The 13,250-nt window shown below is 37.6% G+C and overlaps 1 protein-coding gene across 1 annotated transcript; it reads right to left on the minus strand.

Moving 5' to 3' along the window:
• Window positions 1–255: 255 nt before the first annotated feature.
• On the minus strand, window positions 256–12,803 carry LOC121737539. Its single transcript, XM_042129192.1, has 3 exons — window positions 12,681–12,803; window positions 11,565–11,820; window positions 256–614 (listed from the first exon to the last, which is right to left on the minus strand). Exons 1-3 carry the CDS (start codon window positions 12,801–12,803, stop codon window positions 256–258), a joined length of 738 nt encoding a protein of 245 aa, XP_041985126.1.
• Window positions 12,804–13,250: the final 447 nt, after the last annotated feature.

Below are 13,250 nucleotides of genomic sequence, written 5' to 3' on the forward strand. Positions count from 1 at the left end.
CTGACTGACATGGTGATCTATCAACGCACAGCCCAAACCACTCTTCCGATCGGGCTGAAATTTGGCATGCAGGTAGATATTATGACGTAGGTATCCGCTATGAAAAGATTTTGATCAATTCCACCTCCTTCTTAACGCGAGCGAAGCCGCGGGCAAAAGCTCGTTATGAATAAAACTACAAAATCCGTAACATAACTTTATTAAATAACAATAAATTAAATAAATAATTTGTACTTAAGCTATAAGTCTTTTGGTCTACTTGTGGGGGGAGTATGCTCCGTACGCTAGGTTCTGCGCCTCGTCCAAGTTCTTGTTCCAGTCGGATCCATACCCTGAGTATCCATGGCCGGCGTCATGGGAACTGTGCTCGATATGGACTGGGTGGTGGGACTCATGATGATGAGGGTGAGGGACCACCTCGTATGTGGTCTTAGTGTGGTCCTGTTTGAGGCAGTAGGCGACAAAGAGGACCACGGCCAGGATAAGAGCTATCTTGGCGGTGGCGATCGCTTTAAGAGCTATGAGTTTGACGATGAAGAGTTTGCCGAGAAGAATCTTGGCTCCGAGTAGACCGATAATGGCGCCGATACCACCACCTTTCTTCTTGCCACGACCTGAAAAGAAGAGAAATTGGTTAGTTAAAAAATCGGTCAAGTGCGAGTTGGACTCGCGCACGAAAAGTTCCACTATAGAGCAAAAATAGGCGAAAATTATATTTTTTGTATGGGAGCTCCCCTTATTTATTTATTTTTAGTATTTGTTGTTATAGCGACAGCAGAAATACACAATCTGTCAAAATTTCAGAATTCTAGCTATGGCAGTTCTTGAGATACAGCCTGGAGACAGACAGACAGATAGACGGACGGACAGACATCGAAGTCTCAGTAATAGGATCCCGTTTGTACCCTTTGTGTACGGAACCCTAAAAATATATAAAGTAGCCAGTACACAATGGCCCACGATGGCCCCACTGCAGCCGCCATTGCGCGCCACATCTGGAAATCGTCCGCCATCATACACCATTACCCCGTTTATGCAATGGCGATGGCTTGTAGTGGGCCAGCATGGTCCATGTGAAGAGACACCTTTAGAGTTTGGACGATCTTTGGCACTAGATGATAAAGCAATTTTCTGTGATTCCAACTATCTGTGAATCCAACTATACGTATGACTCGAAACTGTTAATTTAGCTCGGTTAAGTTAACAAAATTTGTCTATTTGGCTCCCTCTCCCTCCCTCTCAAGATGACCTCATAATATTTTATATTTTGAATTTTCTTTACTCAGATTTTTCAAAGCTTCAATGAAGAGTAGACAGACAGATGGACAAGAAAGCGGCTTTACCAGGGTTCTATTTTTAAGAACACGTAACTCCAAAAATAAATAATTTAGGACTCGTGGTTAAAAATATATGCGTTATACAATGTGTAATATAACATATTTATAATCCTTTAGGGTGTGTTTGTGTCTTAAATAAATTACTAGCTGTCCCGGCAAACGTTTCTTTCCCATATCAAGCATTTTGGCCGTTTTATTTTATTGAAGTGACTAAATAAGTATGTCACCATGGCAACGTCCATCGCTATCCCGTCGCACAAACAATGGTCGCCATTAGTCTCGAGTTGTAATAATTTACTATTATTTATTTAACAAATGCACTTATCAATATAATAAGTACCCAGTAGCCGATTCTCAGACCCACTGAATATGCATATATAATTTTGAAAGTATCACTTTGTTTCCTTACCTTCTGTATTATTAATAAAATTCTACTTTATAATTGGCTATAACGGATTTAATTTCTAGTTATCTTAGACTTTCAATATCTCGTTAATAGTACAATTTGCGATCGAAAGCAGTGAAAGTCCTGTAGGAATGTGGGACATAGATATATACTACATAGTGTATATTACTAAACATTCCCCTTTCTAAGTACTTTCCCCTACATTTACGTTCTAATAAGCTTCTATATTAATGTTATTATACGACTTCGTAGCATAATATTATACTAACACCGTGTGTGCAGTAAAGAGTTTAAAATGCGTTTACAAGCTTCATCAAATGAGCCCATCAAAATGAACAACTTTTTCTATGAGTATGGGTATGAAGACTGCATTTTTTTTGAGTTCCCAACATTGTTCTCATAGAAAAAATTGATCATTTTGACGGACTCATTTGATGGTTTCAAGGATAACGGTGTTTACACAAACACACTGTAATAAGCTCTTAACATCTGCAAAGTTGCTGCAGCAGCTTATGTGCTTTTTTTGAGATACTAATTAAGTAGTGATTAAGGGTGAAGCCAAAAGAGCGTAATTTGTGAGTTGTGAGTCGCAGAATTTCGGCTGGCAGAAATTCTGCTGCATTCAGTTTCATACAAAAGTCTTGTTTGATTGATGTATGAAAAGATATTTACGCGGCAGAAATGTTACGCTAGTTTAGCTTCACCCCTTAGAGACCATATTAATTTTATAAAATATAAAAAAGTATGTCTGTCTTGTTTGATTGATGTATGAAAAGATATTTACGCGGCAGAAATGTTACGCTAGTTTAGCTTCACCCCTTAGAGACCATATTAATTTTATAAAATATAAAAAAGTAAGTATGTCTGTTACCTCTTCCCGCCCAAGCCGCTGAATCGATTTTGCTGAAATCTGGTATGGAGATACTTTGAGTTTCGAGAAAGGACATAGGATACTTTTTATACCAGAAGTTGTACAGTTCCCGCTCTATAAACTAATTACTGCGCAACAGAGATGTATGATTATTATAAGAGTATGCAGTGTTTATAAAGAAAGTTATAAGAGCCTTGACGGGTACTTGTGGTCGCTAATGATAATAAGCTGTTAAAAAGCGACTTAAAATAAACAAGTGGCTGTGACATACGGACGGACAGTCAGACTGCAGACAGACATGACCAATCTATAAGGGTTCCGTTTTTTGCCATTTGACTACGGAACCCTAATAAAAAAAACTACCGAAAACTACGACCTACGCTACGTATTTTTTTTTTTTTTTATGAAATAAGGGGGCAAACGAGCAAACGGGTCACCTGATGGAAAGCAACTTCCATCGCCCATGGACACTCGCAGCATCAGAAGAGCTGCAAGTGCGTTGCCGGCCTTTTAAGAGGGAATAGGGGAGGGTAGGGAAGGGAAGGAAAGGGAATAGTTGAAGGTAGGGAAGGGAATAGGGTAGGGGTTAGGGGATTGGGCCTCCGGTAAACTCACTCACTCGGCGAAACACAGCGCAAGCGCTGTTTCACGCCGGTTTTCTGTGAGAACGTGGTATTAATCCGGTCGAGCCGGCCCATTCGTGCCGAAGCATGGCTCTGCCACGTATAAAATAGAGTAGTTGACACATTTTTTTTTACTTTTTGAGTTTCAGAATTTTAATCTGACCATATTTTGTATTTTCAAAATAATCTTGTTGCGTAACTTACAAATATTTATTTGTTATTGTAAGTAACCATAATTTATTCATTTTCTCTTTCAGGTTTGTAATTTAGTATTTATAATAAATCAAAATGAAAGTGCAAGTTTTGGTGTGAATAAGGTAATTTAAATTCATAAAAATTTTGAACTAAATATATTAAATTCTAAAGATTTCTTTTGTTTTTATCAAGAAATTTATTCACAGGTATGTCATTGCCATTATATTATTATGTCAGGCCTAAAAACCAGATCTTTTCTGATTTTACCATCAGAGAAATCGATAATTAGCAAATGGTGGGCCTATTTTATTTGGTCAGATTATGTCAAACGTAACAGCTAACTCGACCAAAACTACTACTATTAATTTAAAAAATATGTCTATCCGTCTGTCTGTTACCTCTTCACGCCCAAACCACTGAGTCTATTTTGCAGAAATTTGGTGTGGATATACTTAGAGTCCCGGGAAAGAACATAATATTTTTTTATGAAATAAGGGGGCAAACGAGCACACGGATCACCAGATGGAAAGCAACTTCCGTCGCCCATGGACACTCGCAACATCAGAAGAGCTGCAGGTGCGTTGCCGGTCTTTTAAGAGGGAATAGGATTACAGGGTAGGGGAGATAAGGTAGGGAAGGGAAGGGTAGGGAATTGGGACTCCGGTAAACTCACTCACTCGGAGAAACACAGCGCAAGCGCTGTTTCACGCCTGTTTTCTGTGAGCCCGTGGTGTAACTCCAGACGAGCCGGCCCATTCATGCCGAAGCATGTAAAATATACCGGGAAAAAATGTACGGTTGCGGGCGTTATCTAGAGACCTTATAAAATCTGATTGTATATGAAAAATATCTCCCAAAAGCTCTTCTTCGCAGTTGAGTAAATATTAGTACAAACCAGTACCTGTCCCTTTTCCCTGTGTAATTTGTGGCCAGTTACCGTAACCGTGCCCACTGGGTTACCGGACCACTCTTACTAGAGTTTCCCTCATTATAATGTTCTCACATATTGTGGGCCAATTAGAAGTACATCTTATATATAAAATTCTCGTGTCACAATGTTAGTCACCGTACTCCTCCGAAACGGCTTTACTGATTTTTACCAAATTGTATATGCATATTCAGTGGGTCTGAGAATCGGCTACTGGGTACTTTTTATATTGATAAGTGCATTTGTTGAATAAATAATAGTAAATTATTACAACTCGAGACTGACGGCGACCATTGTTTGTGCGACGGGATAGCGATGGACGTTGCCATGGTGACATACTTATTTAGTCACTTCAATAAAATAATACGGGCGGAATACTTTATAATCTTCTATATATATAAAAGAAAGTCGTGTTTGTTACAACACTTATAATTCGAGAACGGCTGGACCGATTGCCATGGTTTTTGATTTGTTAGATTTGTTTCCGTCCCGAATAGCAGAATACATCTTGAAAACAATGAAAACTCGATATTTGTAATGAATACTTAATCATTTCAATATATGCTGATTTGTTTATTACATGTCAAACATTTGTTGTCCAATCCTGTCAAATAGTGTAACAACTATTTTTTTTTTTTTGGAGCTTATGGCCTGGTTGCTGAGACCTTTAAGCCACAACTTTATTTTTTTCTGAAGACATCATGTGTGCGTTCAGAAATTTATTTTTTGTAAAATGTCTACAAAGTACTGTTATATTTGTTTGTTTTTTTAAACTCCTTGGATGTGCCTGGTTTACCACCGCACAATTTAAAACTTAAAGTTGGCTCGGTAGTCATCATGCTTAGAAATTTAAACCAACCAAAACTGTGTAATGGAACGCGTTTGGTGATAAGAAAACTGATGAGCAATGTGATTCACGCGTCGATACCTAAAGGAAATATATTATTTTGTATCATTGTTTTACGTTCATCAAAGCCTAAATTAGTTCAGCTAAAAAGTAACACGACATTCATTGACTGTTAGGCGGTACGAAGTTCGCCGGGTCAGCTAGTAATATATAAATATTATAATATAAGTATAGTAATTATAACACTAATAATGGCCTGAATCCACTTCGATTGGTGATTATTGCAGGTGATTAGTAATCTGTAGAAAGTAAGTGTGGACAGCAACTGATTAGTGCAAGTTTTTTAATTTCTCCTAATCACAAGTCACCTGCAACACTAATAATGGCCTGAATCCACTTTGATTAGTGATTATTGCAGGTGATTAGTAGGTAATTTATGAAGAGCGTTCGTGGCCTAATGGGTAGATCTTCGGTTATCACTCCTAGGGGGTGAAGGTTTGAACCCGGGTGGAGGCGTGTACCTATGAGACATTTTCTGATCTCAAGTACATAATACGGACGCTTGTACGGTGAAGGAAAACATCGTGAGGAAACCCGCACATAGTTGGTTCCAGACGTAATGACTAGATTTTTCCTTTGGATTAGGCCGACTATGATGCGAGAATGCCGAATGCGCTTGGGCAACCATACGGACATTTAAAAATCTTGTCCCAGGCACTACAGTATTTGAGGAGTGGTTACTTCTCTCTGAAGAATACTGTATAAATCATCCACAACGGATGTAAAGGCCTAGTTTTTTTGGTAATCTGGAGGAAGTAAGTGTGGATCACAGTTACTGATTAGTGCAAGTATTTTAATTTCTACTAATCACTAATCTGTACTAATCACCTGCACTCGCACTAATCGAAGTGAATACAGTAGGGCTACTACGAAACAATTTTGAGACTCAAACAATCGGACGAGAATGCCGCATCCTGCTCTAACTTAATTTCACGTTTGTTAGAGTAGACGCGGTTTTTTCGTACGATCGTTTGAGTCTCAAAACGATTTCGTGGTACGGCCCCTGGCCCAACTAGATCAACTCTGTTATGTTGAATTCGTTTATCGCGCGGAAATGCACATTTTTCACAACAAAAACTATTGTAAATCCTTTTCCGTCTTTCAAAGTATCTCCGGACTAAAATTTATCTCAACCTGTTTAGCCGTTAAAGCGTAAAGAAATAAGAGACAGACAGACGGATCGATGATAAGAATTTGGCCTGTGCATTGATCTCAAATTTAAAGAGTTAAATAGGCAGTATTAATAAACATGAGTTTTTAATTGAATTTTTAACATCTTTAATAATAGTGTGCTTCTTAAAGGCGGTTCATGTTTTCTAAAATGGTCTACTCTATATTTAATGCGTGTGTTTAATTTCATCAAAATTGTTTCAGTAGTTTAGGTGCAATAAAAACAAATAAGATACCGTAGTTAAAGTAACCGCAAAATTTTTAAAGGCCACCGCACATTGGAGACACTACAGTTTTTGGACAATCTTGTTTCTCATAGACGAGTCAGCTTTACGATTAAAGAGAAACAGTTGTATCTACCACGCGGCGCATACCAAGACGAAACTGTTTTGTCTACGACGACTCAACGCATACAATTGTATATTCATATACGCTCGGATCAGACTAGGTACACCGCTAGACAGTTTTGTCGTTGATGTGCGCGCTCGCATACACTTCAAAGGGAAGCCGACAGTCGTTAATCAGACGTCTTGTCGCCGTGCAGTTCTTGTACGCATTAGACATCTTTGTCTATGAGACGTTTTATTTCAAATGTGCGCGTCTAGTATTTTTTATTATGCGATACTCACATGCGGTTTTGCTCGATAGTTTTACTCCAAATCGAGTAATAATTACTGTGTGGACCGCAAAACTGACAACTCGAAGGCTCGCATCGAGCCGCTCGAAGGCTCGCATCGAGCCAGCTTGATAGAATTAAATATCTAAAACAAAAAACTATCGAGCAATGCTAAATGTGTGGACGAAATCCCGAGCCGCGGGTTTTGCTCGATGTTATTGCTCGATCGAGCAAAACCGTATGTCTGTCTAAAAACTGTCGTGTCTATAATGTGCGGTGGCACTAACACAACAAACAAATTATTCATAAGTAGACATTCGGAAATCTCACCGCGGAAATGTCAAACATAATTTACTGGCATCAAAATGAGACTTTCACATGATATTATTCAAATTTATTCATTTATTTTACTATTTTTATTAGTTATACGAGTAAGCGATTTGTCTTTTACAGGTTTGGTACACGCGATATAAGAATGGGTTCTATACTAGAAAAATCGGCCAAATGCGAGTCGTCTGTCTGTCGTCTGTCTTATCAGACAGGTTTTGTACACGCGATATAAGAATGGGGCTATACTAGAATAATCGGTCAAGTGCGAGTCAGACTCGCGTACGACCCGTACCGTTACAAAGTAAAATTGGCCTAAAATTTTACGAAGTCTTAGTAATAGGGTCCAGTTTTTTCCCTTCGGGTACGGCACCCTAGAAAAGATATTTTGATTTAAAAGTACAGTGGTACAAGGCTACCTTGACACCAAAATTGACGCCATCTTGTAAAGTGTCATTTGTTGTAAGTTCCAAAACATAACTCAGTTTAATAGCCAATGCACATGATGTCTTGAAACCGACGTCACATTATAATAACTAGTGTGACGTAGCAGTATACAAGGTGTAACAAAACAGTGATAATACTTTAGGGCGTGTATGTGTTCCTTATATTAAAGTAGCAGCGCTGAAAAAGCATTTTTTTCACTTTTGTATGCAGAAACTCTTGACGCATAAGTGTTTGCCCATACAAATCACAAAAAATTGGTCTTTTAGCGCTGCTTCTTTAACAGTGAACTCTCTACAAGGAACACGTACACACCCTAAAGTATTATCACTTAGTTTTGTTACACCCTATATAATATTATAATAACATAATAATAATGACATCACAACAAAGCCATGTTCATCAAAGCACGGTACAAATTAACAGTATGGCGTCAAATTCTGATGTCACAAGCCAAGGTACTGAGCTACGTTTTGGAACACACCCACGAGAAATACCTGTTGCTCAATCACGCCTTCCTATAAAATAAATACATGTAGACGAAATAAAAGCACGCTTGTGTCATTTTAGTGACAGCTGTTGCATCCATGCCAACATCATGCTGTCATCTAAGTGCCACTATATTTGTATTTAAAGCCTTGTAAAAATGTATTCAATATTCAAACATTGTTATTCATACAATCATAGTTGCAATATAAACTATGTATTGCAAATGTTTGAGTTTATCTGTCTCCTTCTTACGCTTAAAATACTAAACCAATTTAGATTGTGTTATGCTAAGTACTCACATGCGGTTTTGCTCGATAGTTTTACTCCAAATCGAGCAATAACCACCGTGTGGACCGCAAAAAGCAAGACGCAAAACGACTTCCATCGAGCCAGCTCGAAGCGAGCCTTCGAGCTGGCTCGATGGAATTAAATATATCGATTTAGAATAAAACTATCGAGCAATACTAAATGTGTGGACGAAATCCAGAGCCGCGGGTTTTGCTTGACGCTATTGCTCCACCGAGCAAAACCGTATGTGAGTATTTAGCATTAGCCAAACATTTATGCCTGTTTTCACAAACGGTGGTCTAACGCTAAGTGTTCCCTAGCGATCTTTGCGGGTCAAATATATCTTAAAACAAACACATTTAAAAAAAAAGTAATGTTTTGCAAAAGTTCTTACGCCCTAAGGACGAACGTGACACACAAAAATTCGTGAAATCTTGGCGACCATTAAGGGTACATAATAATGTACCCTTAATGGTCGCCGGGGGACTCAGCGTTAGGAGGCAGTTGGTGAAGCCAGGCATTAGTGTCGTACTTTGATTATTTCATCCTAACCTAGCTAGGATCCTAGCTTTCTAAATGTTATTCCACTTGACTACTTTTTTAGGATCCTAGCTAGGACATCCTAGCTAGGATAAGTGGAATAAGCGCTTTACGAATTTCTACGTCAACAAAGTTCCGGGCGAACAGTAATGATCTATAAATCATATTAAGAGCCCATATGACCCTAACTTGACTACATACTTTAACCTAGATCTCAAAATCTGTAAGGTCTAGAAAACTGATTTTTTGACACAAGTAACTTCAGTTCATAAAGATTAAATGCTCAAGACGAATACACGATTACTCAAAAAATGCTCGATAGTTTCTTTTTTACAAAAAACCTTGTTTTAGACACATTTTTGCTTGGATCTTCGAAGTTTGTTGTCTTTTCTTTAATATTTTTTAATATCTAAAAAGGTATTGATAAAACCTAAATTTGCTCAAAACACTTTTTTCATAATCATTATAGTTCGTCTTTTATTCAAGTAAAACTAACTCGGCGATGATTCCGCGCCGTCCTTTTTCACCTGGCATATGAAAGACGGGCGTGAGTGTGAAGAGAGAAGAACGATGTTTGATTTTTAGAGTCAGGTGAGCTCTTAATAGATCATACACAATTAATCAAAAGTCATTCTGTCCGCCTATCAAGATACTTTCACTATCAAGAAAGGTAATTTATTACTTTCATTAACACATACACTAATTGCAGAACCATTAAATGCATTGTCAATTAAGTTATAATTAACATTTAAGATCGTTATAATAATAATCTAAAGTCTGTCTGTCTGTCTGTCAGTCTGTCTGTCTGTTACCTCTTCACGCCCAAACTGCGGAGTCGCAGGTGTCATTTAGTTTTTTATTTTGATTTCGTGTTTACATGAAAAGTACTTAGGAGAAATTAGGTGAGAAAAAACAATTTTGAACGGAAAACTTTACGTTTTTGAGATGGATATTAACCATTACAATATTCAAGGTACTTTATTTTCAATTAAAAGTCAAAGACCTTTTTGAAATTCCTATAAAATAAATAAAAATTGTTTTATTTCTGAATAAATTTGAATCAAATATTTTCAGAACGTTGAACTACATGTTGCCTACCACCGGTTCGGGAACTAACCCGGCGAGAAGAACCGGCGTAAGAAACTCGCACGGGGCCACTCGCACGGGGGCACTATAGTGCCATGTATAGTTTGTTTATTTGTTTTCATTGAATAGGCTCTGAAATCACTAAACCGATTGCGACTTAACTTCACTCAAATATAGAGTTGTAATAAAGGACACGTTTTCCTGCAATATCGACTTGTTATTGCAGGAAAACGTATGATTCCTAAAAAATTTCATTTTGTCCATTCACGGCAAAAATTATTAAAGTTGCACTATACCAAAAAATTAACTTTACGTCAAATTGCATACGGAACCTTACCATGTAAGTCTCGTTTACACCAAGCCCGTTTTAGGGTTCCCTATCTAAAGGGTTAACGCAGACCCTATTACTGAAACTTCCCTGTCCATCTGCTACACACCATGACCTTTATTCCCTACAAATAGAGCCTAAATACCCTGTTAACCTTTCTGTCTGTCCATCCTACAACCTACGTCTAATATATAAAATTCTCGTGTAACTGTGTTGGTGCGCGAACTCCTCCAAAACGGCTTAACCGATTTTAAAGAAACATTCGTTAGGCCTGAGAATAGGTTTTTATCTACTTTTTATATTGATACTGGAAATCATTTCTATGACAAAACAACGTTTGCCGGGTCAGCAAGCTCCCTATAAATAGGGCCTAAATATAGGACCCTATTAAACTTCTGTCTGTCTACAGCCTACATTTTTACTCTTTAAGTCTCATAACCCTTACCTTCTTCAAGCTTAAACTGTTCTGTCTGTCCGTCTTAGCCCCAATTTTACCAACGTCCGTTAGTTTTAACGGCTTGTTAAAATGTTATGTCTTCTCTTTCATTCATAAGAAAACCGAAAGAGGTAACGTGATTCTAATTCGAACGTTAACTTTAAAAGTCGCTGGTGAAATTGGGGCTTACTGTCCGTGGTCTAGTGGTATAGAGCGCGGCTCTTGACTCGGAGGTCGTGGGTTCGATTCCCGCGTTGAAAACATGTTATTTCCAAGTTTGGTTAGGACAGTGCAGGCTGATCACCTGATTGTCTGACAAGTAAGATGATCCATGCGTCGGATGGGCATGTAAAATGTCGGTCCTGCGCCTGATCTCTCGCCGGTCGTGTCGGTCTTCCGTCCCACTGGGTTATGAGAGTAAAGGAATAGAGAGTGCTCTTGTGTACTGCACACACACTTGGGCACTATAAAATTACTCCTGCGTAGCTGGCCTGGCTTCAATGAAAACGGCCACCGTCACCGAAACCGGCGTGGGAGCTATTATTCTGAGCCTAAAAGTATCACAAATCTTACCTTCTTCAAGCGACCTTTGTATCGTCTGCTTATCGGCTTCATTCATCTTGACCTCAAACGCGTGGGTCTCGAACAAACTGACGACCCCATCCATGAGACGATAGTTGACCTCTGCGTCTCTCTCCGTGGGGTCAACGGGGAGAGAGTCGAGCTTCTTGGGCGTCCTGACCTCGGAGTCTGACCTCAAGGTCACCCCGTCTACGATGGTTATGGAACGCGCTGAGCGAACATTGTCTACGATTTTGAGGAGTTTCTCCTGAAAAATAGAATTATGGCTGATAGAAATTGCTGAATATTTAGTCAAATTTTATACTTTAGTTTCGATAATGACGTTAGAATGTTGGTCAAATTATTGTCTTAATTAAAGAATTAAGTCTCTTCTAGTCTTTATTATTCGTAGGTCTCATCCATTTTTGATTACTTAGCTGTCAAAACTCAAATTTGCCTAAAACCCCCGCTCTTTTGTTACTTTATTTAATTTATAAGACGGTTTTAGTAATTTCTTTTTTACACTAAATTACTTGTATAATGACATCTGCAACAATCCAATTACAAAATGGTCAAAGTTTGGTCACAATTAATATGTGTGCTATTTACAACGTAATTGAACATAAACCATATAAGGTATGTTTTATTTTATGTATATTTAAGCCTTAGTATTTTTAGAAGATCTAGGTCTGTATGAAAGTTTGTATAGTGAACTTGATAACTAAAGTTATATAATTGAAATTTTAAAGTATGCCTTTAATTCTATTCTTTTGAAAATGTTATGTTTTTCATTACTATTTACTGTTATTCTAATATAAGCTTATGTAAAAATTATAATCGTTGGAATTAAATTTTAATTTATTAAATATTTTACATAATTTACTCTCATAACTTTAAAACATTTATTTAATGTTATAGCAGTTAACGATCACAATTTATTTTAACATTTTAATTTCAATTATTCCATCCACAATATTACTTGTCTATTTAGTAGTTGGAATCCCAAAACTCCTTTAAAATAATTTAAGCTACCACCAGAAATTGTACCAAATTTAGGGAAAACAATTCATCTAAAAACAGGTGAACTAACATCGTTGACCCAGGTAAACTACCCAAGCGTTGGCATACCTTGACACAGAGAATATAATCTCCTTTGCAGTCCTTGATGAAGTTGATGGCTGTCTCCAAGGAGGTGTCACTTTGGCAGCTGACCAGTGCACAGCAGGCGAGGAAAACTACGAGACACTTCATTTTTTTTAGAAAAAAATTTTTTTTTGCTACGACTAATACTATATCTAACGTAAGTATGGCGTTGTGGCGAGCCGGTAGATAGTTTTATTCCACTCCCCACTCTACTTATGATATGCGATAGCTAAGTCACCGGTCGTTGATGTTTGGTTTGTGTACTGATATCGCGAAAGTGTTTCTGTAAGTCTGCCTGAAAAAATATAAGTATGAATATACTTTGAGGACCGGTAAAGGACAAAGGATATAATGCAGCAAGATGTACGCAGATACACTAAAGAAATTAATTCAATTGTAGACTTTAGATTTAAAAATAAAAATGTGCATTTTTAAATAAAATAACATTGTTTTACTTTAGATAACTTAGTTAATAATGACAAAATTCACACAATTTTTACATTTTGAAGTTAAATAAGAAATCAGATAGATATATAAAAAATATGCATTATTTTG

The sequence above is a fragment of the Aricia agestis genome, chromosome 21, assembly GCF_905147365.1.
Source record: "Aricia agestis chromosome 21, ilAriAges1.1, whole genome shotgun sequence".
NCBI lineage: Eukaryota > Metazoa > Arthropoda > Insecta > Lepidoptera > Lycaenidae > Aricia > Aricia agestis.

Excerpts from the sequence above, each read along its gene's own strand:
- LOC121737539 (XM_042129192.1), bottom strand. The coding sequence starts at position 12,803 with ATGAAGTGTCTCGTAGTTTTCCTCGCCTGCTGTGCACTGGTCAGCTGC. Across the intron at positions 11,821-12,680 it reads ATTATATTCTCTGTGTCAAG|GAGAAACTCCTCAAAATCGT; the intron begins GTATGCCAACGC and ends TCTATTTTTCAG. Across the intron at positions 615-11,564 it reads ACAAAGGTCGCTTGAAGAAG|GTCGTGGCAAGAAGAAAGGT; the intron begins GTAAGATTTGTG and ends TCTTCTTTTCAG.